The sequence below is a fragment of the Anolis carolinensis genome, chromosome 3 (assembly GCF_035594765.1).
Source record: "Anolis carolinensis isolate JA03-04 chromosome 3, rAnoCar3.1.pri, whole genome shotgun sequence".
NCBI classification, from domain to species: domain Eukaryota; kingdom Metazoa; phylum Chordata; class Lepidosauria; order Squamata; family Dactyloidae; genus Anolis; species Anolis carolinensis.
Window position 1 is genome coordinate 203,018,083 of NC_085843.1, and position 25,150 is coordinate 203,043,232.

The 25,150-nt window shown below is 39.2% G+C and overlaps 1 protein-coding gene across 1 annotated transcript; it reads right to left on the minus strand.

Annotated features, from left to right (window-relative positions):
* Positions 1-1,909: 1,909 nt before the first annotated feature.
* Positions 1,910-24,555, minus strand: bnip3 (BCL2 interacting protein 3). The gene is made up of 6 exons (XM_062976087.1): positions 24,295-24,555; positions 13,978-14,155; positions 11,186-11,270; positions 7,990-8,096; positions 7,729-7,878; positions 1,910-5,183 (listed from the first exon to the last, which is right to left on the minus strand). The coding sequence occupies exons 1-6, from the start codon at positions 24,341-24,343 to the stop codon at positions 5,132-5,134; spliced, it is 621 nt and encodes a 206-aa protein (XP_062832157.1). The 5' UTR covers positions 24,344-24,555; the 3' UTR covers positions 1,910-5,131.
* Positions 24,556-25,150: the final 595 nt, after the last annotated feature.

Consider the following 25,150-nt stretch of genomic DNA (forward strand, 5'->3'; position numbering starts at 1 on the left):
GTCTTACTTATCCAACATTCGCTTATCCAACATTCTGGATTATCCAACGCACTCTGCCTCACGCCCGGATCCACAGCTGTTTCTCTAGGAAAGCAAGGACTGAACTTTTTACAAATTTAATTTCCGACAATGTTGTTACTGTAAGTTCATTTTATGCAATTCTATCTTTATTTGTAGTCAGTTTGTTAGTAGCTAATGTTTTTGTAGTCAGTGTTTTCAATACATTGCGATGTTTTGCTGCTAAATTCATAAAGTAATACTGCATAACATTACTGTATATTGAACTGTGTTTTCTGTCGATTTGTTGTAAAACGTGTTTTGATGCTTAATTTGTAAAATCGTAACATAATTTGATGTTTAATAGGCTTTTCCTTAATCCCTCCTTATTATCCAACATTTTCACTTATCCAATGTTCTGCTGGCCCGTTTATGTTGGATAAGTGAGACTCTACTGTATTGCTAAACCATTCATCGCCAGTGGCTGCTCTTTGAAAGTAAGCCATCGACATAGAAATGTGATAAATCTTAATTTGTTGCATTGTTTCAATTTTCAACCTCTTTTTGTTTTATAATTATTTGTATGCACAATATATAGGCACCTACCCTTTTAGATGACCATCACAATCATGTTTGTCTTAACATCTTAGTGCCATAAGTTTCCTTATTTCAAAATGTTTGGTTTCAATAGTGTTCAGGTCCCTCCTCAGCTAAAAATATATTTTGTTTTATATGAGTAGCTTCATAAGTGAATATGAAAAGCCTTGTAAAACTGAAACCTTAAGATCTTTTATTCTCGTTGGCTTCAAAATCTTTAAAAATCTTTAAAAAATAAGATTTTTTTTAAAAAAAACTGCTAAGAGAGTAGAAATGCTTAAAATGCTTGTGCTGTGGATAAATCTGAGGGCTGTTATGAAAACTAGCTTTGCTTATTGCCTTTCAGTGTCACTGGTTTAGATTCTTAAAAGATTTTTGTAATGTGAATTCAAGCACTCCTTGCATTCCCTTTTTCACTTCTGTGATTGAAGGCACTTACCACAGGAATAAAAAATGTAAAGAGGCTAAGCAATTGTGTCCTATCCATCCTAAGCAAGCCTAATCTTGAGCTTGACATAAAGATAACAAGATAAAGAACTAGTGTAATCATGTCCAACGAAGTTGAATACTTGGTTATTTCCTATTTTTTAAATTTGTACATGTGACACGGTTGAAAGAGTGGACCATGCTTTGAATTAATGGGCTCCATAATTTTAAGGGTCAAAAGACCAGATCAACGAAAAGTGATGCATTGAAAAGCAGGGCACACCTATACCTTAATGCTAGGTAGCTGAATCCTGACCATAATATGCATATATGTATATCCCATTTTACACAAGGGAAAATCAAATACATTCTAGATGTATTTGGTTAAGAGTTGTTTAACATTGGTGCATTTGACCAGATTTGTTTGGTTTTATTCTGGGTTTGGGGAACTCTGTGATGGATGATTCTTCCTCTATATATGAATTATGTAATGTGGTAATATACCTGCTGGCAGATATTTATTTTTCTGGATATGATTATAGTCTTGTTATTAAATCATATCAATAGCTGTGTTTAGTAACACAGGTATGCATTCTACTCATTTGCTCAGCTGGTTGTAAATATCAGTTGTTCTGATGCAACTAGACCTCCAAGCCTTGTGCTCTTGTTTAAATACTGGATGCAGTTCCTAGAGGAACAGTACTGAATTCTTCAACATTTTAAAAACTTCTTCCCCCAAACTAGTAGACTTTCATCCCAGATTCAGACCTCTTTTGCAGGTTTTATGTTGCCCGTGAATCTTAACTCTTAGATCTCACTCTCAAAAGCAAGCCCTACAGCGGCATGTCTTCACATTCATCCAATATAGATACACCATATAAAGCAGGGAAATATTTACTCTGTTTATTTATACATTAGCCATAAAACTTCGATATACATTCATCGATATATTCCAGAGTTTGTCGCCTAGAAGATAAAAGGTCAGGCTGTTGCCCATTTACTTGACATGATTACCAATAACACAATTAGAAGACAGAACTCCCACTCCATAAAAAGGTCAGATTTCTATCCAGAAAAACAAGTGAATGCACCATGACTAATGGAAGAAAAAGCACCCTCACCACTGTTGTCATTCTGGTTTATCTTTTGTTAGATCAGGAGGAATCAAACTTCCTTGTTTGGAGAATTCTACAAGTTACCTCTTTAAAAGGGCCTTATCCATTCAAATTTGCAGGCAGTTGAATCAGTTTAATTATTTTACTAAAGCCCCAAAACTTGTAACTAGAAATTCAGGTAAACCCCAGTGCTGTTATGGAGCTTTTATGCATGCTTTGTTTGCATTGTCCTTTGCAATGTGACTGAGACAACTGGACAGCCCTTCTTCACCTTGGGATGGCAAGATATTGAATTATAGCTGCCATTCTCCCTAGCCAGCAGGGTCGATGGATATGGATAATGGGGTTGTAGTCCTACCTATGGATATCCAAGGATTCCCTCAAGAAAATATTACCAGTATTCCCAATCTCCCATATTAACAAGGAACAGAGAGGATGGTAATCTTAGCATATCTAGTTAGCCACATGGTTATTGACAAGAAAAGGCCAAGCTAAATTCTTCAATGAAGTAATGTTGAAGAAAACAATATTCTAAGACAATTGGCACAGCGGCACAGGGGCCACAGTACAAACCCTAATTTCAATCAATATATTAAAAAACATGTTTAACAAATATTAAGGCCAAAAGCAAAGAAAAAGCAAACACTTTTAGACTAATATTGCTAATATCGGTGGATGCCAGATACTATTTTACGGCATTTCTACTTCATTTCACTTAACACAGATACCAAAATTGTGCTCATATTACATTTTCAACACTTATCAGTAGTATTTTTTAACAGACAACCTTAGCAAGAATATTCATGTTTCATAAAGCATACATACCTCAAATGTAGTATATAAAAACAGTAAACTGTTTACATTGTGTATTACATTGTTTCTGCATCTTAGGAAAAGTTCAAAGTAACAGCAAAATTATGTACCATTGACTTAGATTTCTTTTTTTCACTCAATCAGGTAAAAGCCTGCCAATTTAGAGGACAGCAAAACATGTTTAGATATGGAACTGCTAAACTGTATGTTTCAAAAACGCAGCACCTTGTTTAATCATAAAGAATATCACATACAGTTTGTAAGTGATAAGTAAAAAAGAAAAATATTCAGGTATTACTGTTGTGTCCAGACAGCAATATGCAAGCTTATTGGCCAACGAAAATGCAGGAAATGGTAGATGCCTATATATTATGCATGAGTGCTTTCAGAAATTCGCTGGCTCCTTCATGAGAAAACAAAATTAAGAATAATACAGAGGAGAGAAAAAGTTAGTGATATTTGAGCCACAGGCCTACATTCCATCTCAGATGTTACTATATTTTAAGTTTTGATTGATTTATTATCGTGTCAGAAGCAAACTGAGGATACAGTTATAATGTATTTAAAAAACACACACAAACAAAATAAAATATTTGACATACTAGATTTTCCTTGACCGGAAGCTAGCCACTTGGGAGTGCCTCCGGTGTCACTGCGAGAAGGTCTTCCACCGAGCATGTTTTGATGATATTGAAGCATGTCAGTGTGGGCACAGTAAACTTCTCCTTGGTCATGTAAAGACCAGAGACAAAGGGCAATAAAATACAGGCAATAAAATTTCAACTCCACTAGCAACAGAAATGTAATTTCTCTTGTGACTGCCAGAGTTACTTTTCTGTTGATAATGGAGCTTGAATTATATAACCTACCTTTTCCTGCCCTTTGTCCCTGGTCCTTACATAGCCAAGAAGATGCTGCCTCTGCCTGCAGTGTAATCCTTCCATCACCATTGTTTCCTTCTTGTATGATTCATAAGCCTTTTGCCAGTGAAGCTTTGAAAACTAATATGATGTATTTTCAGCATTTTGGTTAACCAATAACAGTATGGCTGTTTTGTAGAAGTCAAACAGATGAGATGCTACAAATGACAGTCCACTTTCTCTCCAATCTATAATCATATAATCGCAACATATATTGCGGAGTGAATCCCACAATTCCCTTAAATGCATGTGTCACATTCTTAGTTTCTGAGCTACTAAAATGTATTGCTGGGAGTTAAAAAAAAAAAAAGATCTAAAAACAATACAGTACGATGTCTCTATCCATGGAAGATACTTATGTTCCAAAATTGCTCCATGGATACTTGAAAATGGACAATAATGAACCCTATATTTTGACTGTGTAAGTTAGAATCACACTGGAGAATCTAGAAAGGCTCCAAAGCAAGCTTTCTGAATTTAAGGAAATGTGGGCAATTGTACTACTGAAGTCTTATATATTTCCATTCTTATTGTGGAGTATTGTGCACCAGATCTAAACATGCAATGAAAACACAAGGGAATGATCCCATACTAAAACACAGAAATCTCTAACAATATTATATAAGATTCACATTCAATGTTAAATTTTACAATAAGTCTACTAAATCACTTCACATCAAGTAAAAATACTACAGTCTTTAGAAATGTAAGGCCACAAGAATCTTGGCCCACTATTCTCTTTACAATAAAGTGATGCCAAGAACAATCCCAAATAACGTCTTTACAAAATAGAAAACAAGCAGGTTAATTCCATGCTACACAATATCCACTAACAATATTACAATTTTTTGCCACAGAGTTGGTAGGGATTTTTTTTAAAAAAAAATCTCCAATAATCTATAACAGAGATGGGGGCTTCCAAATGGTGTTGAACTATAACTGCTATCATTCCTCATCACTAGCTGGGCTGACAATGGCTACTGGGATCTGGAGACCAACAAAATTTGATAGGCCATGTGCTCCTTGCGCTTGATCTAACCTATGCTATACAAAACAAAAATGGATGTACATACAAGAGCTGTTTGACTTTGGTTTTCATACTTCTCTTTAACAAGTAGGCTAGGAGGATGACATTTAGAGAACGAAATAGATATAGCCATGATGCTGCTGCACACCCAGGAGTTCCTTTTGTTCACTGTTTCTTATATGTCTGGATGAACGTTGCCAACATTTTGCAGGACAGACAAGACTCATTTCTGCCTCTTACAATGAGCTGCTGGAAGCTGTGGTTGTCAATCGTCTTCCGATATATATCCTGAGATCAAGAAAGAGCCCATAAGCATTGTGTTTAATTTATTTAAAGGATTATATACAATCTTTGTCTTGCATTGACTCTTGGTCATGAAATTTGTGAGATAATTAATTAATTTATTTGATTAATATCCCACCTCCAGTTTGCTACTAAAACTGAATAACTGTGTTGCGAAATGATGCATGTCTAAAAACTCAAAAAGGGCTTACAATGTAAGCTGAAACAAAATAGCTTAAACAACATGCACTATAGAAGTTTTAAAAGTATTAAACTACATCTTCTATTAAAATGTCACTTAACCCACAAATGTAAAAGAGATCAAACACATATTATTACATATAGTACAATACCTATATCTGCAGGGGATATATTTCAAGACATTCTGCAGATACTTGAATTCACAGGCAAAAACAAACAGTATATTTTGACCATACTTGGGCCGGAAGCATAGCACAGACTCACACTGGAAGACGTAGAGAAATATACAAATACTTCCGAGAGGGGGTTGAAAATTGATAAGTGAAACCATAGTTATTGAACAGCACACATTTCTCTTCCTTCTACTGCAACCAGTAAATGGCTGAATGGCTTTTTTTTAGTCCTTCCCAACTGACAAAAAGGCAGCACAGAGGTCAGAATTTCACCAATGCAGGGGAGGGGCAAGGCAAATTGTCACTCGTGGAGGCTTCCAATTCAACATTTTTCTTTTTTGTCACAAAAAAGAATGACTGGGGAGTTTGGAAACACTGAAGGTCAACCAGAAAAACACTTCAAAATTACAACCAGTCCCTAGTAGCCAGACACAGCCCCAGGGTAGCACTTTGACCGCATTTCTGATGTTGCCTGGCAAGCAACCTGTTGTTATTTGAGTAGGAAGTCCTGTTCCTAGGTAACTAAAGGGCAGCTTAATGTAAACATGGAAACCTAGGTCCTTTGGGGCCACTAATTTGTATGTGTGTGTTTTTAACATTTATTTATATTTTATTGTTTAACTACCACCATCACCTTCCCCCCACCCCCGACATACAATTTATACCATAAACTACAGAAATTACATTTGAAATATCAGTCTTAATCTCATTTTTTCCATTCCACAACTTAATACATTATCTAAATCATTCCTAACTGGATCCCACATGTTCTTAATTCTTATAACATTTTCCATTTTGTCTATATTGTTCAATTTACAATTTATTTCCACATTTAACATATTTACTATATACAGTAATTATACCAATTTGTCAGAGTCCACTTTGTTTTATCTTTCCAACCCCTCACTAAAACAATTTGAGCACACGCTATTAATTTGTCAACCACTCTTTTCTTTTGCACGTTATACACTCCTGGTATCCTTGCATGTAATACATTTCTATTGTATTCTATCTATTCTACATGGCTATTATTATTTGAAGATTTAACATTCTATTAATTTCTCCTTCAATCATTCTCCAATACGCCTGTAAAGGTTGCTAGAGGGAAGGTAAAGATAAAAAGTTTTCCCCTGACATTAAGTCTAGTCGTGTCCGACTCTGGGGGTTGGTGCTCACCTCATTTTCTAAGTCAAAGAGCCGCGTTGTCCGTAGACGCCTCCAAGGTCATGTGGCCAGCATGCCATTACCTTTTTGACGGAGTGATACCTATTGATCTATTCACATTTACATGTTTTCAAACTGCTAGGTTGGCAGAAGCTGGGGCTAACAGTGGGAGCTCACTCCATTCCCTGGATTTGAACTGCCGACCTTTCGATCCGCAAGTTCAGCAGCTCAGGGGTTTAATCCGCTGCACCACCAAGGGCTCCAATATGCCTGTACTCTGTCAGATTCCCATATCATGTGATTAAACACACCTCTTTGTTTACAACCATGCCAACACCTGTCTTTTACCCCTGATAAAAAACGTGAAAGTTATGCAGGAGTCCTTTACCATTTTTGTAACATTTTCCTTCTTGCTTCCCTAAGACAAATTTGTATGTGTGATATGTATCCAGTATCAAGCCCCAAACAATCACAATTAAACCTTTGTTTTAAGTAACTGAGAATCTACAATAGTTTGACAAGGGATCAGATGGATTACCAATAGCTTTGTTGCAGCTAGATCAACAATAGCGAAATCTTGAAAGGGGGAAAAGTAAATACTTATAAAGGACTTGAGAGGAAAACTATTAGACTATATTCAAATGTCCAAGCCATCCAGTGGTATTCAGGGAGGAAATAATGAAAAGTTAGCCAAAAAAATGGAGGCTGGTATTTGGACATTTGAAAAAAAAAGACAACTGTAGATTTAAAAAGGCAACAATGGGAATTTATTAAAGCACATATAAGGGTAGGTTTTAATAGATATAAGATTTACAAGGAAGGAATATTGATGGAAGTCATTGGTGATGGGTTCACAGTTGTGGGGATGGAGGGAAAGGGTGTGGGTTTTTGTCAGTTATTGTATTATTGCTTCTCGGGGGGGGGGGTGTTGTGTTACTTGTATACAATAAAAACATTAAACACAAAACCCCCAAAAAACAGTTTGACAAGGGATGAACTGAAGTACGTCTTACCCGAGTCCAATGGCTAACAGATGAGATAGCAGCAGTGAGGGTAGGAAAACCTTCAGGAATTCTGCAGAAAATATGCCTCCCTTCTTCATCATGCTGGTATTTCTCATACTGAGAGCAGATGTACGTTTAGGGTGTTTAAAGAGAAATTCCCTATTTTGCAAGAAAAGAAAGTTGCATTCATGAAAGTTCATTGCTGATTTTAAGTATATAGTATCACCAGGAATTGATGCATCTGCATTTTTCACTGCAAAACCTACTCACTTGGGTGGAATATTCTCAGGTCTGCTGGACCAGTCCCACATCCAGTCAGAATTTTTCTTCAAAAGCCGTTCAATTTCTTTCCTTCGTTCCAGAAAATCTTCTTCAGACTAAAGGAAAAGTAGACAGGTTGGACATTATTGTGAGACCAGTTTTTAAAAACAGTGACAGGCTAAAATCCAATATTAAATTTAGTTGAATTCTCTTCTACTGTTTGTATTATCAATTTTCATTGTAGTGTACTTTTAAAAGTACAATACTGTGTTGGGAGAAAAGCAGGATATTAACTAACTGGTGGGAACGAGGGACAGGGCCTTCTCAGTGGTGGCTCCCCGACTGTGGAACATCCTCCCCAGAGATATTAGACAAGTTCCAACTCTTTTGGGCTTTAGAAGAGCCCTAAAAACATTGCTATGTGCCCAGGCTTTTAACGAATAAACAATAAAGATGATACGGACTGACTTATGGATAAAGCACGAGGTTTTCGGACGAATGGATCTGAGCATACGTATTTTTTAAATGTATATACTGTAATTTTATACTGTATTTAATATTTTTAACTAATTTTATGTATTGTTGATTGATTTTGTATAGGCACCTAATTGTGCCAGTGTTGTAAGCTGCCCTGAGTCCCTTTGGGTGAGAAGGGTGGGATATAAATATTGGAAATAAATAAGTAATTAATTAATTAATAGGTAGGGATCTACACCAAGGAGGTATTTGAGGTTTACCTCTGAAAAGGCATATATACACTGTTAATCTGTTTTCATATTTATATTAATATAGTGATAAAGTTATTGTAACACTGAAACCGATCAAGTTCTTAATTCTGTTTAAGAACTACACATATTTCCAGAAGATCAATTCCTCTTCACTAACCATTCCTGAAAGTGTTAGGGTTCATCTTGATCAACAGTTCCCAAATTTTGGTGTTCCAGTTCTTTGGGACTTCAGCTCTTAGAATTCTAGACAGTTGGCTAGGATGGCTGAGGCTTCTAAGAATTGAAGTCCAAAAACGATACAGAAGATTCACAGAAACCTCCCAATCACCACACTCCATATTTTACTAAGAGTCAGAGCACAGATGACACAAAGGACACCCAAGATGGCATACATATGTTTAAAATGTACAAAACCCATGCTTTAATCTGGAAACACTTCTCTAGGAATCCCTAGATCTTCCAAGGTGACTCTACAGTCAAATTCTCATCCAGTCCATCACAGCGGCCAGGCACTGGTCCAGGATCCAGGGGGCTTCTTTGGAACTACAGTAGAATCTCACTTATCCAACATTCGCTTATCCAATGTTCTGGATTATCCAACGCATTTTTGTAGTAAATGTTTTCAATATATCGTGATATTTTGGTGCTAAATTTGTAAATACAGTAATTACAACTTAACATTACTGCACATTGAACTACTTTTTCTGTCAAATTTGTTGTATAACATGATGTTTTGGTGCTTAATTTGTAAAATCATAACCTAATTTGATGTTTAATAGGCTTTTCCTTAATCTCTCCTTATTATCCAACATATTTGCTTATCCAACATTCTGCCGGCCCGTTTATGTTGGATAAGTGAGACTCTACTGTAGATGGAAAAGAGTAATCGAGTTGTGTGTCATCTGCGTAGAGATGGCACCGAACTCCAAAACTCCAGATGACTCGCCCAGTGGTTTCATGTAGATGTTAAAGAGCATGGGAGAAAGAATGGAACCTTGCAGGACCCCACAAGTTAAAGGCCAAGGGTCTGAGCAGGAATCTCCCAGCTTCACCAACTGATTACGACATTCCAGGAAGGAGCAGAGCCATTGCAAGGTAACACCCTCAATACCCATTCCAGAGTGCCGTCCCAGAAGGATACCATGGTCGATGGTATCGAAAGCCACTGAGATGTCCAAGAAAACCAACAGGGACACACTCCCCCTGTCAAGCTCTCTGCGGAGGTCCTCTACCAAGGCAACCAAAGCTGTCTCTGCACCATGACCAGGCCTGAAACCAGGCTGCGATGGATCCAGAAAATCAGTCTCAGTTCCATTCTGTTTCTGTTTGTTTCTTAAAAATCAAACATAGTAGGTTTTTGAGAATTCTGTTTCTTTCTGTCCCTTCATCCAGTCTATAACCTTCATCTCTTGAAATTATATCCAACCCCAAAGTGCAGCCTCATTCTTCTGATGCAAGCAGAATTCTAGGAAATGTAGTTTACGAAGGCAAGGACCTCTGTAGCAGAGTATTTAAAAGGCCCCACACTAAACTACATTTCCCAGAATTCTGCTTGTGCCAGAAGAACAAAGCTGCCCGCGTTGAATCACATGTTAATCACATGTGCTTAAACTGGAAAAATTCTTTAAAATCAGTATACACTGATTATTCTGAAACTTGGCAGGTTTGCTGTGCCACATTGAGGAGGTACCTCTTGTAGTTTTAAAAAATCAGTAGATAAGCAAATCATTCTGAAACTCAGCAGGATTGATGTCCTGCTTATGTTTTCATGTTGTGCAGAAATTCAAGGGGCTATCTCTTGTAGGTTTTTAAATATATATATATATATTTAACAAATTAAATTCCTTAAAATCAGTGGATGACCAAAACATTTTGAAACTCGACAGGCTATAAGTGAGCCAAGTTTCATCCAGATATCTGTTAAAATGACAGAGAAATAAGCCTTGACATTTTCCCTATTACCACTAATGTAACAATTCTTAAAGACGCAATTACGAAGCTTCAGAGATTCGGATTACAAATCAGAACAGGACCCTTCTGAATCTTTATGAATTGAAGTAGGGGCCATCCTAATCTCCAAAATGAATTACTAATCATATTTTTGCCGTTTCGCACACCTCTAGCAACTACATTCCACACAGTACTTCAAAATGAAATCAGGTCTGCTGGTTAAGGAAAGAATTTCATTTCCTAGTCACCATCCATTGCTGTTTGAGCTCTAAAGGAAATGTGGTCTTCCTCAACTGAAAGAACTCTCTTGGCATTTGCTTGTTAAAGCTGATGATTATTCTGAATCTAACTCTGCTTCTAGATACAGGGCTCTTAGCTCTACCAGTCAAAAAACAATGTGCAGCTATTTCATTTTCACTGCTCTACAAAGTTGTTAAGAAACCCATTTTCTTATTAAAGGGAAGAACCAGGAGTCACTACCAGAAGATTATGACATCTATGTGGACATAAATACATTTTGGCTTTACCTGGAAGCTATTCTTTTCTCCGCTGCCACGACTCTCTACTTCAGAAGTTCTGTGAATATCTTGAGGTGTTTGGGAACGAGGGGGGCTTTGGAAAGAAAATAACAAGCCATTAAGCAGCAAGGAACAACATCTATACATTGTTACTTCATTTGAAACCATGGAAATCAAGTGCAAACTCCTCCCCACAATACATGGCTGACCCTAATCTCTAGGCACTCCTCAGTCCACACAGTTGGAGTAAGGAAAAATAGCAGAAACTGTTAGTAACTGATTCATAATTACAACACAACCTACATATCAGCGGCAGATATGTTCCTGAACGTATTGTCGAAACAAGAAGCTGTGGATGATAGCAAAGCTGATTGAAATGAATAGCTTCTGCTAGACAGAACTCTGGGTCTCCAGATATTTTTGGCCTTCAACTCCCAGAAATCCTAACAGCTGGTAAACTGGCTGGGATTTCTGGGAGTTGTAGGCCAAAACCATCTGGGGACCCCAGGTTGAGAACCACTGTGCTAGAAGTTACTAGAGTCTCAGGACCTAAACATTCCTAGAAAGACATCTTTTTAAAGGAATTTATTAGGTCTTCCAGAAAGATTTTATGGCACCTCAAGTGAGGTATACTCTCTAAGAATTTGCTAGGTTCTCCAGAAAACCTCTATAATAACCTCCAGTGGAAGCATATCATAAAATTAACTGGAGGACCGAGAAAATACCTTATTTGATGTGGGTAGGTGAAATGGCAGCTATCAGTCCCATAGGTGTAGAGGTCCCTACTATATAGCATTCTTACTACCATTGAAAGGACATGAGAAGCCTCCCACAACTATGGTAAAACATCAAAACATCCGGGCGTCTCCTGGGTAATGTCCCTGCAGACAGCCAATTCTCTCACACCAGGAGCAACTTGCAGTTTCTCAAGTCGCTCCAGAAACACACACACAAAAACCTACCATCTAAGGAAATGGGCCTTGTGAGATGTTCTCCCAGATTTCAAAATCAAACAGCTGATCTTGGGTGCAATTTACCATGATTTGGGGAAGGCAAAGTGACATTTGCCCCTCCACCTCAAGCAATAAAACATCAAAACTGGTTGTGAGTGCAGATGCTATCTCTGTTACTAATCTGCTTTCCCATAGGATTCTAAAAATTAAACAGAGTTTGGGAAAGTTCCTTTTGGGGACCACAACTACTAGAATTCCCTAGCCAGCATGGCAGTGGTCAATTACTGTCTGAGGCACTATCTAAATCTTTTTTCCCCATAAGATGGATAGTCGGAGATTAGTAAAAGTTTGGATGATGAAATATGGAAATTCCTTAGAATATACTTTTTTTTCTGTAATCCCTCTCGAGGATTGATATATATTTAATTTCTAAGACATTAGTCATGTAGACTGCTAATATAGAAAATATACTGGGAATACTCTCCAACTCACCCTATAAACTTGAAGCTGAAGGAAAAGAGGCTTTGTTTCATTTAAAGAATATATTAGTTAAATTAGCAAGCAGAATTTTATGAACATTTCAGGAAAATCTTCCAGTTTCTTTAATAAGCAACCTTTATTTACAGAGTTGGTGGACAATTCACTGAAGGCACTGCAAATACGACTCTGTTCTTCCCTACTTTATCCACATAATAAAACCTATAAAGAAGAGAGCCTGGTCCAAGGTCAACCAGTGACTTTTATGTCTGAATAGCAGTTGAACGTAGACCTCCAAATCCCAGTCCAGCATTCTAAACATTTAACCACTTTGTTTGCCTTTAGAGATTGTGTCTTCTGTTACCATATATTAATGCTTTAGGAAAGTTATAAAAATCACTTACCTAAACCAAAGTTTCTCAAACGGTACTCCTCCAGTTGTTTTGGACATCAGCTCCTACAATTCCTACCAGCTGGTAAACTGGCTTGGATTTCTGGGAGCTGATGTCCAAAATACCTGGAGGAGCACAGTTAGAGGGCTCTTCCAGATAGGATCTGATAACAGGTTTTCTGCTTTAAACTGGATTATATGAGTCTACACTGCCAGATAATCTGGGATAAACAGAAAATCTAGGATAAGATCCTGGATATAGGACCTGTCTGGAAGGGCCCTGAGAAACACTGTTCTAGGCAATGACTGGTTTGGTTTCAATCTAAATACCCAAACCATTGAACAGTTGGGTGTGAATTCCACCCTTGTAGGGGAAATCCAAACTCAAATGATCCCATCCCAGCTATCGCAAGGAAATCTCTTCATCCATTAGCACCATTGCCCAAGAAGAGGAATACTGTGTCAGGGTGGGAGAGTGGGCATGCTGGAAGATGTTGCAGTCTACAACATTCAAAACTGTTCTGGACCCCAGATCCATTTCCTCTCTACAACTGTCTCCTGATTTATCTAAGCAAGTTGGTGTCAATCGCCTCCCGCTGCTTTCAGTTGAAGACAGATGAATGAATGGCCTGTTAGAATGATGGGAAACAGAAAATCACCTCCTTGCCCCTCTCTCCCCTCCATTGGTATCACAGAAGCAGGGCTATGGATTCCTCAGAAGCTCTGGCGCCTGCATTCTCCAAAGCACCAAGAGAATTTCACATTATGGTAAGTCAAAAGATAAAGTGCAGTGAGAATGGAGTAGAATGGGAGTACAAAATCAAACCACCATGGGCTATGGTTCAATGAATCAGAGTGAGCACTGATGACAACAAGGGCGGCAATTACACCATCTTACCCATTTCCCAAACCACAAGACCTTTCACAAACATGCAGTCAAATCCCTTTCAAAACAGCCAAAGCCCTACATTTTGGAGTACCTGTCACAGTGCGAACTCTCTCGTGAACTGCTCCTCCCAGACTCATGCTGTGCATCCAGGAGGATTTTTTCCATGTCACCGTTGTAAATCGAAACTGAAGCTGGCACTTGTTCCTGGCTTGCAGGTTGGCCACCATTACCATTTCCATTGCTGCTGAAGTGGAGTTCCACCCAAGAACCTGCTTGGCAAAGAGAAAGGGAAGCATGGGGGGGGGGGGGGGAGGGGGGTAGAGAGAGAAACAAAGTTATACAAGGAAGTCAATTTATTTCTAACATTTATATCCCGCCCTTCTCACCCGAAGGGACTCAGCCAAGCACTTTCATTTGCTGGCATCCTGTTTTAAAGCCTGGCCAAACAGCTGGCTTCTTGTCTTCCAGGAAATGAACAGACAGATTTCCTAATTTAGTGCCTGTTAATAATAAAACTTCTCCTGATAGTAGTAATGAAGGTCTTTTGCTTATCAGTATCCACAAGGCTGACAGGTGGGGGAGCCAATACACATTACCAGTGCCTGGCGATCTGGAAGGAAGCCCAGGCCTCAAATATGCAGCATATGTTTTTGTCCTTAATGGTAGCATCACTGTTTGTCTATCTGTTGTCGAAGGCTTTCATGGCCGGGATCACAGCGTTTTTGTATGTTTTCCTGGCTGTATGGCCATGTTCTAGAAGTATTCTCTCCTGACGTTTCACCCACATCTATGGCAGGCATCCTCAGAAGTTGTGAGGTATGGAAAAACTAAGCAAGGAAGGTTTATATATATCTGTGGAAGTTGTTGGAGTGGTCAAGCATGATGAATCAACCTGGACACAGTATATTATTTGAGAATACAGAAATGCTTGACCACTCCAACAACTATCATGTCAGACTACACAGAGAAGCCATTGAAATTCACAAGCATATGGACAACTTCAACAGAAAGGAGAAAACCATGAAAATGAACAAAAGCTGGCTACCAGTATTAAAAAACTCAAAAATCAGAACAGTAAATAAGAAGCAACACTCTGAAAACAGAGGAGTTCCAGACATGGGAACCAGGGGCAGCTAACGACTCTGAACAAAGGATACTCCCAGGCAGGAAGAAGCCAGGAGATGAAGTTATTCAATGCTAATTAAGGTGATTAACTACAACATTCACACTGGCCTCCAACTGACAAAGAGTTCTCTCACCCTGGACTTTCCACAGATATATATAAGCCTTCCTTGCTTAGTTTCTCCATACCTCACAACTTCTGAGAATGCCTGCCATAGATGTGGGCGAAACGTCAGGAGAGAATACTTCTAGAACATGGCCATACAGCCTGGAAAACATGCAACAATCCTGTTTGTCTATCGTTTTGACAGTCATTGTAAAATCAATGAATTTCAAAGAAAATAGTACAGATATAAAATGCTGCACTACAAAACGCTATCAAATATTAGATGTTCAATGTCAGTGGGTTGATGTGACTTTTTTTGGGCTGTATGGCCATGTTCTAGTAGCATTTTCTCCTGACGTTTCACCTGCATCTGTGGCAAGAAGATGTAGGCAAAATTTCAGGAGAAAATGCTACTAGATAATGGCCATATAGCCCAAAAAAGTCACAGCAACCCAAACATTAGATGGTTTATCCTTGCTGGAAAACAGAGCAGAACTGGGATTTAAGTGAGCTAAAAGAAGCTGTGAGGGGTCCAAGGGATACATTCATACTAGTTAAATGGGACAAAGGAAGAAAAAGGGGAAAGGTGGGTGTTAGGTAAAGTACACGGGAGCCCCCGGTGGTGCAGCAGATTAAACCGCTGAGCTGTTGAACTTGCTGAGTGAAAGGTCAGCGGTTCAAATCCGGGGAGCGGGGTGAGCACCCACTGTTATCCCCAGCTTCTGCCAACCTAGCAGTTCAAAAACATGCAAATGTGAGTAGATCAATAGCTACTGCTCTGGCAGGAAGGTAATGGCGCTCCATGCAGTCATGCCAGCCACATGACTGTGGAGGTGTCTACGGACAACGCTGGCTCTTCAGCTTAGAAATAGAGATGAGCATCAACCCCCAGAGTCGGACACGACTAGACTTAACGTCAGGGGAAACCTTTACCTTCACAAGACTTTCAGCAACCTGGAAGAAGCCTAGGGGCAATTGACCAACTTTGGCCGTATCTGCCTAGAGGAGAAAGAAGAAAAACAGCAACACCTTCACAGCCCAGACAAGTTCCTCTCTCAATTCATTGCCATCTCTCTTGCTTCTAAGAGACGCTCCTGAAGATCTCCTGTTAGCTTGGATTAATATGATGTGACAAGGGGCAATGTCTGAGTATCAGAATAAGATTAAAAATGGGTAAGTGCCCGTGGAGGGTGGAGAATGCTAGTTATGGGTGGCAATGACTGTCTATTAATCCCCTCCCTAAAAAGACTTGAGGAACAAACAAACCCTAGGGACTCCATTTTTTCCCCACTGGGGTCTGAAACTGTTCTCAGCACTCCAAGGCACCCTGCATTGTATATCATCTCTCCTTGCTAATCCTTTGCAGAATCAATGGTAGTACCATAGAACATTAGATTAACATCACTTAGACTAACATCAATTTGTGTATGACATTCCTTTTCATACACAAACTAATTTTATATGGAAAATCCTCCTCTTCACAGTAGACTACAGAAATCATGTAGACCTTTCCACACTGCTAACTGCAACTCCCACTACTTCTCACAACTAATTATGCTGACTAGAGCTTCTGGGTTTTCCAGTCCAATAATACCTAAAGGTCACATGTGATTGACATTTTCAGCATGCAGAACTACAAGAAACTGCTCTGTTTTGACTTTATTTTCCATGAGCTGTGATCCTATGACCAAAATTGTCCACATATGACTTTCTCCAATTCTAAACTACTTAAATTTATTTTCATATTAACAGTGACATGTTGCCAAGTCATCACCATATTCCATTTTAAACATTTCTTGACATTGGATTAATGCATACTCATATATGTTAACTTCTCTGGCTTCATACATATTCATGCATCATTCCCTTATAAATTACTGTCTCAAATCAAAATTCCTATAACCCCACATGCCCTAGGATCAGGAATTATGGAATCTGTGCTCTAAATCCACAAGAATTATATACCATGTTCCCTATGCCAAGCATTATCTCATTCTTAAACAAAGTTACACATTGAAGATTCCAGTCCAAAATTGATTTCAGAAATACTACAAGTTACATCAAAATGCAGGCAAAGTAAAGTGGAATAACAGAAGAAATACTATGGAACCACAGCAGAGTGGATAGAGGGTACTTCACTGAAATAACAAGTGCTATCATACACCAATTTTCCCATTCACCCATGCATTCACGGAGCCCAACCCTACTATGCACTATCTCCTATCTTGATTCCCTAATAGTCTAGTTCACAAAAACAGTGCTATTCAATATTCAAATATGATAGGGCTGCCTGGTGGGAATTTTGACCTGTTGTGCTTTTTACTTTATTTCTTTAAGGCAGAGCATCCCAAATTGTGTGTTGGCTGCAGTGTGTAAGTGTGTCATGCAAACATAATGAGAAACCTCTGAGTGTATGTGAAATAAGCAATAATATATTTAAATATACAGTGTTCCCTCACTACTTCACGGTTCACTTTTTGCGGATTCGCTGTTTCACGGTTTTTCAATAAACTCTAAAAGACTATTATAAATCATAAAAATTTACAATTTACAGCCTAAGGAAGGGAGGAAGGAGAAGGCAAAGGGAGAGAAAAGAGCCCAAGCGGTAACGGGAGGAGAAGGAGGCGATTTAAAAAGGTAAAGGTTTTCCCCTGACGTTAAGTCCAGTCTTGTCTGACTCTGGGGGTTGGTGCTCATCTCCATTTCTAAGCCGAAGAACTGGCGTTGTCCCTAGACACCTCCAAGGTCATGTGGCCGGCATGACTGCATGGCGAGCCGTTACCTTCCCACCGGAGGGGTACCTACTGATCTACTCACATTGGCATGTTTTCGAACTGCTAGGTTGGCAGGAGCTGGAGCTAACAGCGGCTGCTCCCGTCGCTCCCGGGGATTTAACCTGGGACCTTTCGGTCTCCAGCTCAGTGCTTTAATGCACTTTGCCACCGGGGCAACATACAATTGGTTGATAAAGACTACTAAAATAATGTATAAATATTAAAATAAATATAGTGTCCCTACTTTGCGGATTTTCACTTATTGTGGGTGGTCCTGGAACATAACCCACGCAATAAGTGAGGGAACACTGTATATAAATGAAAGGTTTTCATGAGATTTATTTTGTGTCCCTATATATTTCATTACTATAATTTCTATATGTGTCCGTATCTTTTATAAGGAATTGGTTTAACCTCTGGTTTGCTAACAAAACTGAACTACTGTGTTGTGAAATGATGCATGTCTAAAAAAATGTGTCACTGGCATGAAAGTTTTGGAAAGCTCTGCTTTATTGCAAACATGTGAGTCTATTGAATCCAAAGCTGCTTCATACATTTTAAAGTGCCTATATTCTGCTTTACTCCATATTGTGCTCTCCAGATGGTTTGGACAAGTGCTGTCTGCCATAAATGTTCAGGTATATTGATGCCAAGGTCAAAACTTCAATATAAGAGATACTAATGGGTTGAAGAAGCAATCTCCCATGACCCAGTTTAATTTTGCAACATTAATGGCCTGGCCTTGGGTAAGGCTTTAGGCTGGATAATGGGCAATCTGAATTGAGTTAATGGTTGCTAAATTAAGAAAGGTCAGTGAGTAATTGCCATTTTGGTTTGAAGAGCCAAATAAGGCTTATCTGAATCCTGTATGTGTTTTTTAAGAGATAATAATGCTTGATATAACTAATAGGGGAAAACAAATAATGCTACAATTTGCATTTCAGCTCTGGCATGTGTGTGTCATGCTAAGGAAAAAGCTTGTAAAGAAAAAAATTATTTAAGCACACATTATTGTGAGATTCAAATCATCTTTTAGATACAGGTTTCTATCCCAATGCATATCTTTACAGCTGAGTTGCCAGGTCTTTGCCATGGCCTGGTTCTGGGAAATGCAACTCCAAGATGTTCAGCAACAGAACAACACAGAAAAAGACAGGTGGGAAATAGGAGAGAGAAGCAGAACAGTATACATAGATAGTAAGCAACTTTATGCATTCTTGGTACCAGACCACAGTTATAAATAGCACAGAGATTATATGTTTTCCTGACCATTTCATATATAATCCTTCCTTAACAAACATGTCCCTCTGGGCCACAGTGAAAAACAAACAGTCTTAAGCGTTGTGAAACACCCTCTTACAAAACTAAAGGAAGGTTATATGAGACATCAACAGTTCTCATTTATGCAGCATAAACAAACAGCTGCAAGCATGCCAGCCAGCAATTTAGCTTGATAAAGTTTCTCAAGAAGATGAGTTTCACACTTAGGAAAGCCACCATAGCTGAGTTTTATACATGTTAAAACAACAGGGTTTGTTGGGAGCTGAAAGAACTCTGGGGTAAAAAATAGGGTTACAATAGATACGACTTTCAAACTATTTTTCAAAACTAAAATCTAACTATAACTACATCTTTCTATGCCATGCAAGGCTAACAAAGTAAGATTTGTTGTTGTTATTGACGGCATTCAGTTCCGACTTATAGTGACCCTAAGGTCATCATGGGGTTTTCTTGGCAAGACTTGCTCAGACGGAGTTTGTCTTTGCCTTCATCAGAAGTTGACAAGGGATACATCTATACCACAGAATTAATACAGTTTGATATCACTTTAACTGCAATGGCTCAGTGCTACAGAATCACGAGAGTTGTAGTTTTACAAGGGCTTTAGCTTTGTGTGCCAAAGAGTGCTGGTGCCTTCCCAAACTGCAACTCCCATGATTCCATAGCACTGAGGTACAGCAGTTAAAGTGGTGTCAAAATCCATCAATTTGTAATCCAAGGACATCCCATGAGTTTCAGGAATGAGTAGGGTTTTGAACCCTAGTCTCTCAAAATCATAGTACATCACTCACATGGTGTGAATGATAGAAATCTGTTACTGAAATTCTGCAATGAGATGCTCAATCCTGTATTACATTTAAGTTCTGCATTTGACAGATCAATTGCACTTCCCTTAAACCAGTGGTTCTCAACCAGTGGGTCCCCAGATGTTTTGGCCTTCAACTCCCAGAAAAACTGGCTGGGATTTCTGGGAATTGTAGGCCAAAACACCTGGAGACCCACAGGTTGGGAACCACTGTCTTAAACAGTTCTTGGAAAACACACACAACGTGCTATATTGTAGAACAGCATGTATATTGCGTAGCCCTCCCAATATTGTTGGGACTGCAAATCCCAGCAGAGTCAAATCTTAGGAATGTTAGGAGTTGTCGTGAAAATCTGGATTAGTGTCTCGTTCCTACCCCAATGCAACACAGACATGAAATAACCAAATACAATTGTATACATTATGTCAACCTGCCCCAGGACAGGGAATTTTCAAATTAATATTAGTAAAGCCACCCTGGGAACCTTTTTGACCGAAGGGCGGGGCATAAATGCTCTAAATAAAATAAACACAATTACAATTAACTGAACCAGTTTCAATTTAGATGCAGAAACATTAAGTACATGTCAACTGGTTTTACGGTAATTAACAGGACAATTCCGTGCATGTCTCCTCACAAGTGCCACTGAATGCCATTGGAATTGCTCCCAGGTAAATAAGGGTAAGAATGACACCTCTATGTTTCAATTTTTTGGTCACGTTTCCAACTAAAAGTGAACCTTTCACAGGATTTTTTTTTTGCCAAATTGGTTCACAAGAGGTTTGTCTTTACCTTCCTCTGATGCTGAGAGTGCAACTTGCCCAAGGTCATCCAGTGAGCTTAATGCCTGAATGGCGATTTGAACCCTGGTCTCCAAACCCTGTAGTCCAACACTCAAACCACATCATTCCTGCTCTCTTGTGTTTTAACTGAAGATATGCTGAAATGTAGATTTGATAACTATCATTTCAACTTTACGAGTGAGTTAACTTTTCCTCTATGACAAGCACAAGAAAACTTAGTGGATCCAATCTGTTGTTAAAGGCTTTCATGGCCGGAATCACTGGGTTGTTGTGACGTTTCGCCTGCATCTATAGCAGGCATCCTCAGAGGTTGTGAAGTCTGTTGGAAACTAGGCAAGTGGAGTTTATATTTCTGTGGAATAATGGGAGAAAGAACTCTTGTCTCTTTGAAGCATGAGTGAATGTTGCAATTGGTCAGCTTGATTAGCATTTAATGGCTTTGCAGCTTCAAAGCCTGGCTGCTTCCTGCCTGAGGGAATCCTTTGTTGGGAGTGTCAGCCAGCCCTGAATTTTTTTTTAGTCTGGAATTCCCATCTTCTGAATGTTGTTCTTTATTTACAATCCTGATTTTAGAGCTTTTTAATACTGGTAGCCAGATTTTGTTCATTTTCATGGTTTCCTCTTTTCTGTTGAAATTGTCCACATGCATATGGATTTTAGTCAGGGCTGTAGCCAAGGGGGGGGGGGGGGGGTTAGGGGTTCAGTGGATGTGGGCAAAACATCCAGTCCGGATGGCCATACAGTCCGGAAAACTCACAGAAACCCAATGGATCCAATTGTTAATCTCAAGTACATTAAATCTATTAAATCATCAGGAACGCGGCAAATCAACTCTTATGTAAGTTCAATTTCTTCAGTGGATGTACTTCTAGTTAGAAATAATAACTTGACTTGAAGTGAATCTACACTGAAGAATTAATGTGGTTTGACATTATGTTAATTCCATGGGTCAATGCTATGAGATCATAAGAGTTTTAGTTTTACAAAATTTTAGTCTTCTCTGCCAATGGGTGCTGGCTGATCCCATAGCATTGCAGCAGGGCAGTTAAAGTGGTGCCAAACTACGTCAATTCTACAATGTTGATGCACTCTAAAACTTGCATTACCACCCCACAAATGAAAAAACATTTGGCAGAAGCCCAATCCAGAGTCTCCTCTAACAGTATTAGTTATGTTTACCTGATTACAGGTACAGTCAATGCAAGGTAAGAGGAAACTTCCTTGTGTGTTACAACCTGCCTTCAAGGTTTCTCACTGTCCATTGGTAGCAAATCTCATGACATCACCGCTTAACAACCCCCAGGCGCCAATCATTTCCAAAGGCCAATTATTTACAGCCCAAAATGTGCTCAGAGAAGGGATGACTCATACAAAAGCACAACAAGGCCAGGTGGAGAACAAAAATAAGGAAAAAGAACACAGAAAAGAGAAAGAGTAGAGCCGACCAGACTGTTAGGGAGAAGGGAAGGAATGTCACATCTCGTCAGTGGAAAGAAACTCAGGTGCATCTGCACTGTAGAATTGATGCAGTTGACACCACTTGGGCTGCAGTGGCTCAAGGCAGGTTTTGTAGACTCAATGTTATGGTATTATGGGAAATATAGTTTGATCAGGCACCGGCACTCTTTTGCAAAGAAGGCAATGTAAAATGACAAGTGCCACGATTCCACAGCACTGAGCCATGGAACTTATAGTGAGATCAGGCTGCATTAATTCCACAGTGTGGATGCCCACCAAGCTATTATGAACCCCTGGAATATTTTCTCGCTGTCATGCAAACAAATAGTGAGATGTGACCCCAGTTTCCTTGCCACCCGCCTTTCCCTTCAAACCATACAATTCTAACAATTACTGAAAACTAATAATAATTCTATCTTTAAATTAGATGACTTCAGGGCTACAAAGGAAAGTGATGATGAAGGGTTATTGGATATCGTTTCCTGCTTGCCTGTCTTCCAAATTGAAGCCCAACAGTAAAACTCTTCAGACAGTGACATATCTGTGTGTGTATATACATCTTCAAATAGTGGGAGATACAGCTAGTGATTTAGATAGATATAGTAGTATCTATACAGATATATTCAGTGAGACAAATATATAGAAATAATGAGATTACGAATACATATATAATTATATCATATACACACATAAATATAAATTATATATGTGTGTGATATATTGATGAGTCTCCACAATAGTTGCAATTGGTTTTACATGTTTTTAATACTTAATATTTATTTATATCTTATTATTTCTAGATGTTATTATCTCTAGATGCTTTGTGTGATTTTTGTCTTGTATTTTATGTTAAATGTGCTTTGATTTGTATTGTATTATGTCATGAGCCGCTTTGGGTCCCGTTAGGGAGAAAAGCAGGCTATATATATATATCCTTTGAAATGTTTTATGTTCTTAAAACTTTTACTAATTTTAAAACTTTTTAGTCTTGTTATATTCGTTGAGTTAAACTGACATTTTAATATTCGTTTAATTTGGTTGTAACGTCTTCTTATTGCTTATGTTTAAGGTTGACTGGGTCATCTTTTAATTGATGTTATGTCTTTGTTTGTTGGCTGGTTGTATTATAGGGCATTGAATATTGTCATTATATGTTGTTAGCCGCACTGAGTCCCCATCCGGGAGATAGGGCGGGAAACCAATTAAACTGATTATTATTATTATTATTATTATTGTGTTGTCGAAGGCTTTCATGGCTGGAATCACTGGGTTGCTGTGAGTTTTCAGGCTGTATGGCCATGTTCCAGAAGCATTTTCTCCTGACATTCCGCCCACATCTATGGCAGGCATCCTCAGAGGTTGTGAGGTCTGTTGGAAACTAGGCAAGTGGGGTTTATATTTCTGTGGAATAATGGGATAAAGAACTCTAGTCTCTTTGAGGCATGAGTGAATGTTGCAATTGGCCACCTTGATTAGCACTGAATATCCTTGCAGCTTCAAAGTCTAGCTTCTTCCTGCCTGGGGGAATCCTGAGCCATAGCAGCTGAAGGGATTTCATAGCATTGACCCATGGCAATTCAAGGGGTGTTGTCGAAGGCTTTCATGGCCGGGATCACAGGGTTGTTGTATGTCTTTCGGGCTGTGTGGCCATGTTCCAGAAGTATTCTCTCCTGACGTTTCGCCCACATCTATGGCAGGCATCCTCAGAGGCTGCGAGGCCTCTGTGGATGCCTGCCATAGATGTGGGCGAAACGTCAGGAGAGAATACTTCTGGAACATGGACTCACAGCCCGAAAGACATACAACAACCCCAATTCAAGGGGTGTCCAATGGTATTGAATAGCCTTGCAGCATCAAAGCCTGGCTGCTTCCTGCCTGAGGGAATCCTTTGTTGGGAGGTGTTAGCTGGCCCTGATTGCAAGATACACACACACATATAAATATATATTATACGATGTGTGTGTATAATTATATCACACACAAACGCATATATATATCATATGCACACACACATATATGATATCCATCTGTATATTGAAGAGGTAGGTTTTCTCTTACCCTGCAGATTTTCTTCTTGGTGCAACCCAGGCGTCCCGCTCGACGACATGGCTTCTGAGACGAGACGTTTCTATTTCTGATCCCCTTCTTGAGCTTTCTAATTTGGTGGCTGCAGTTCTGTCCCTCTGCCAGTAACAGCAGCAGTTCCCAGCTGGCCAACTCGCAGGGAAATGGTTCCTCTCTGATACTGTTATTGTTGCTACTGCTGCTGCTCCCAGTGTTCGAAGGGTTGTGACGTCACAAGAGAAAAGGGACGCTCCTGATTGGCTGCCCAGGCCATTCTTCGCCACGCCCCCCTCAGTGAACCAGGAACGCTCTTGCGCCCCAAAGGCAGAAAGCGCCTCGGTCATCGGAGTGTTAGGAAGGAGGGGCTCTGCGCCTGCGCAGTGTGAATGTTGTCAATGTCTAGCCTTTTTAAAGGGAGGGTTTCACTTCAATCGAACCAACAGCTCCCAGAAGCTGTAGCCAGTAGCTAAATTGGGTAGCAAAAACAAAGCGTTTTTGGTGTACAGCATTCGGCAGGCTTCTCTCTGGTTCGGTGAATCTTTATGGATCCAGCTATACTGTAATGTTAATTCATATTGAGATTGCTTTCACTGGTATAGAATCCTAGGATTTGCAGGTTGGTGAGGCACTAGCACCCTTTGCCAGAGTCTGAGACGGTTGTAAAACTACAACTCCCAGGATTCCATAGCATTCAGCCATGGTACTTAAAGTGAGCTCAAACTGTATTATTGTTGGGTTGCTGTGGCCAAGTTCCAGAAGCATTCTCTCCTGATGTTTCGCCCATATCTATGGCAGGCATTCTCAGAGGTGGTGAGGTATATTGGAAACAAGGCAGATGAGGTTTATATAT

What these genes read in the sequence shown, in the direction of transcription:
- bnip3 (XM_062976087.1), bottom strand. Translation starts at nt 24,343, where the DNA reads ATGTCGTCGAGCGGGACGCCTGGGTTGCACCAAGAAGAAAATCTGCAG. An exon ending in GAGAGTTCGCACTGTGACAG is followed by an intron (nt 11,271 to 13,977) that starts GTACTCCAAAAT and finishes TTCTTTCCAAAG; the next exon opens with CCCCCCTCGTTCCCAAACAC. An exon ending in GAGAAAAGAATAGCTTCCAG is followed by an intron (nt 8,097 to 11,185) that starts GTAAAGCCAAAA and finishes CTTTTCCTTTAG; the next exon opens with TCTGAAGAAGATTTTCTGGA.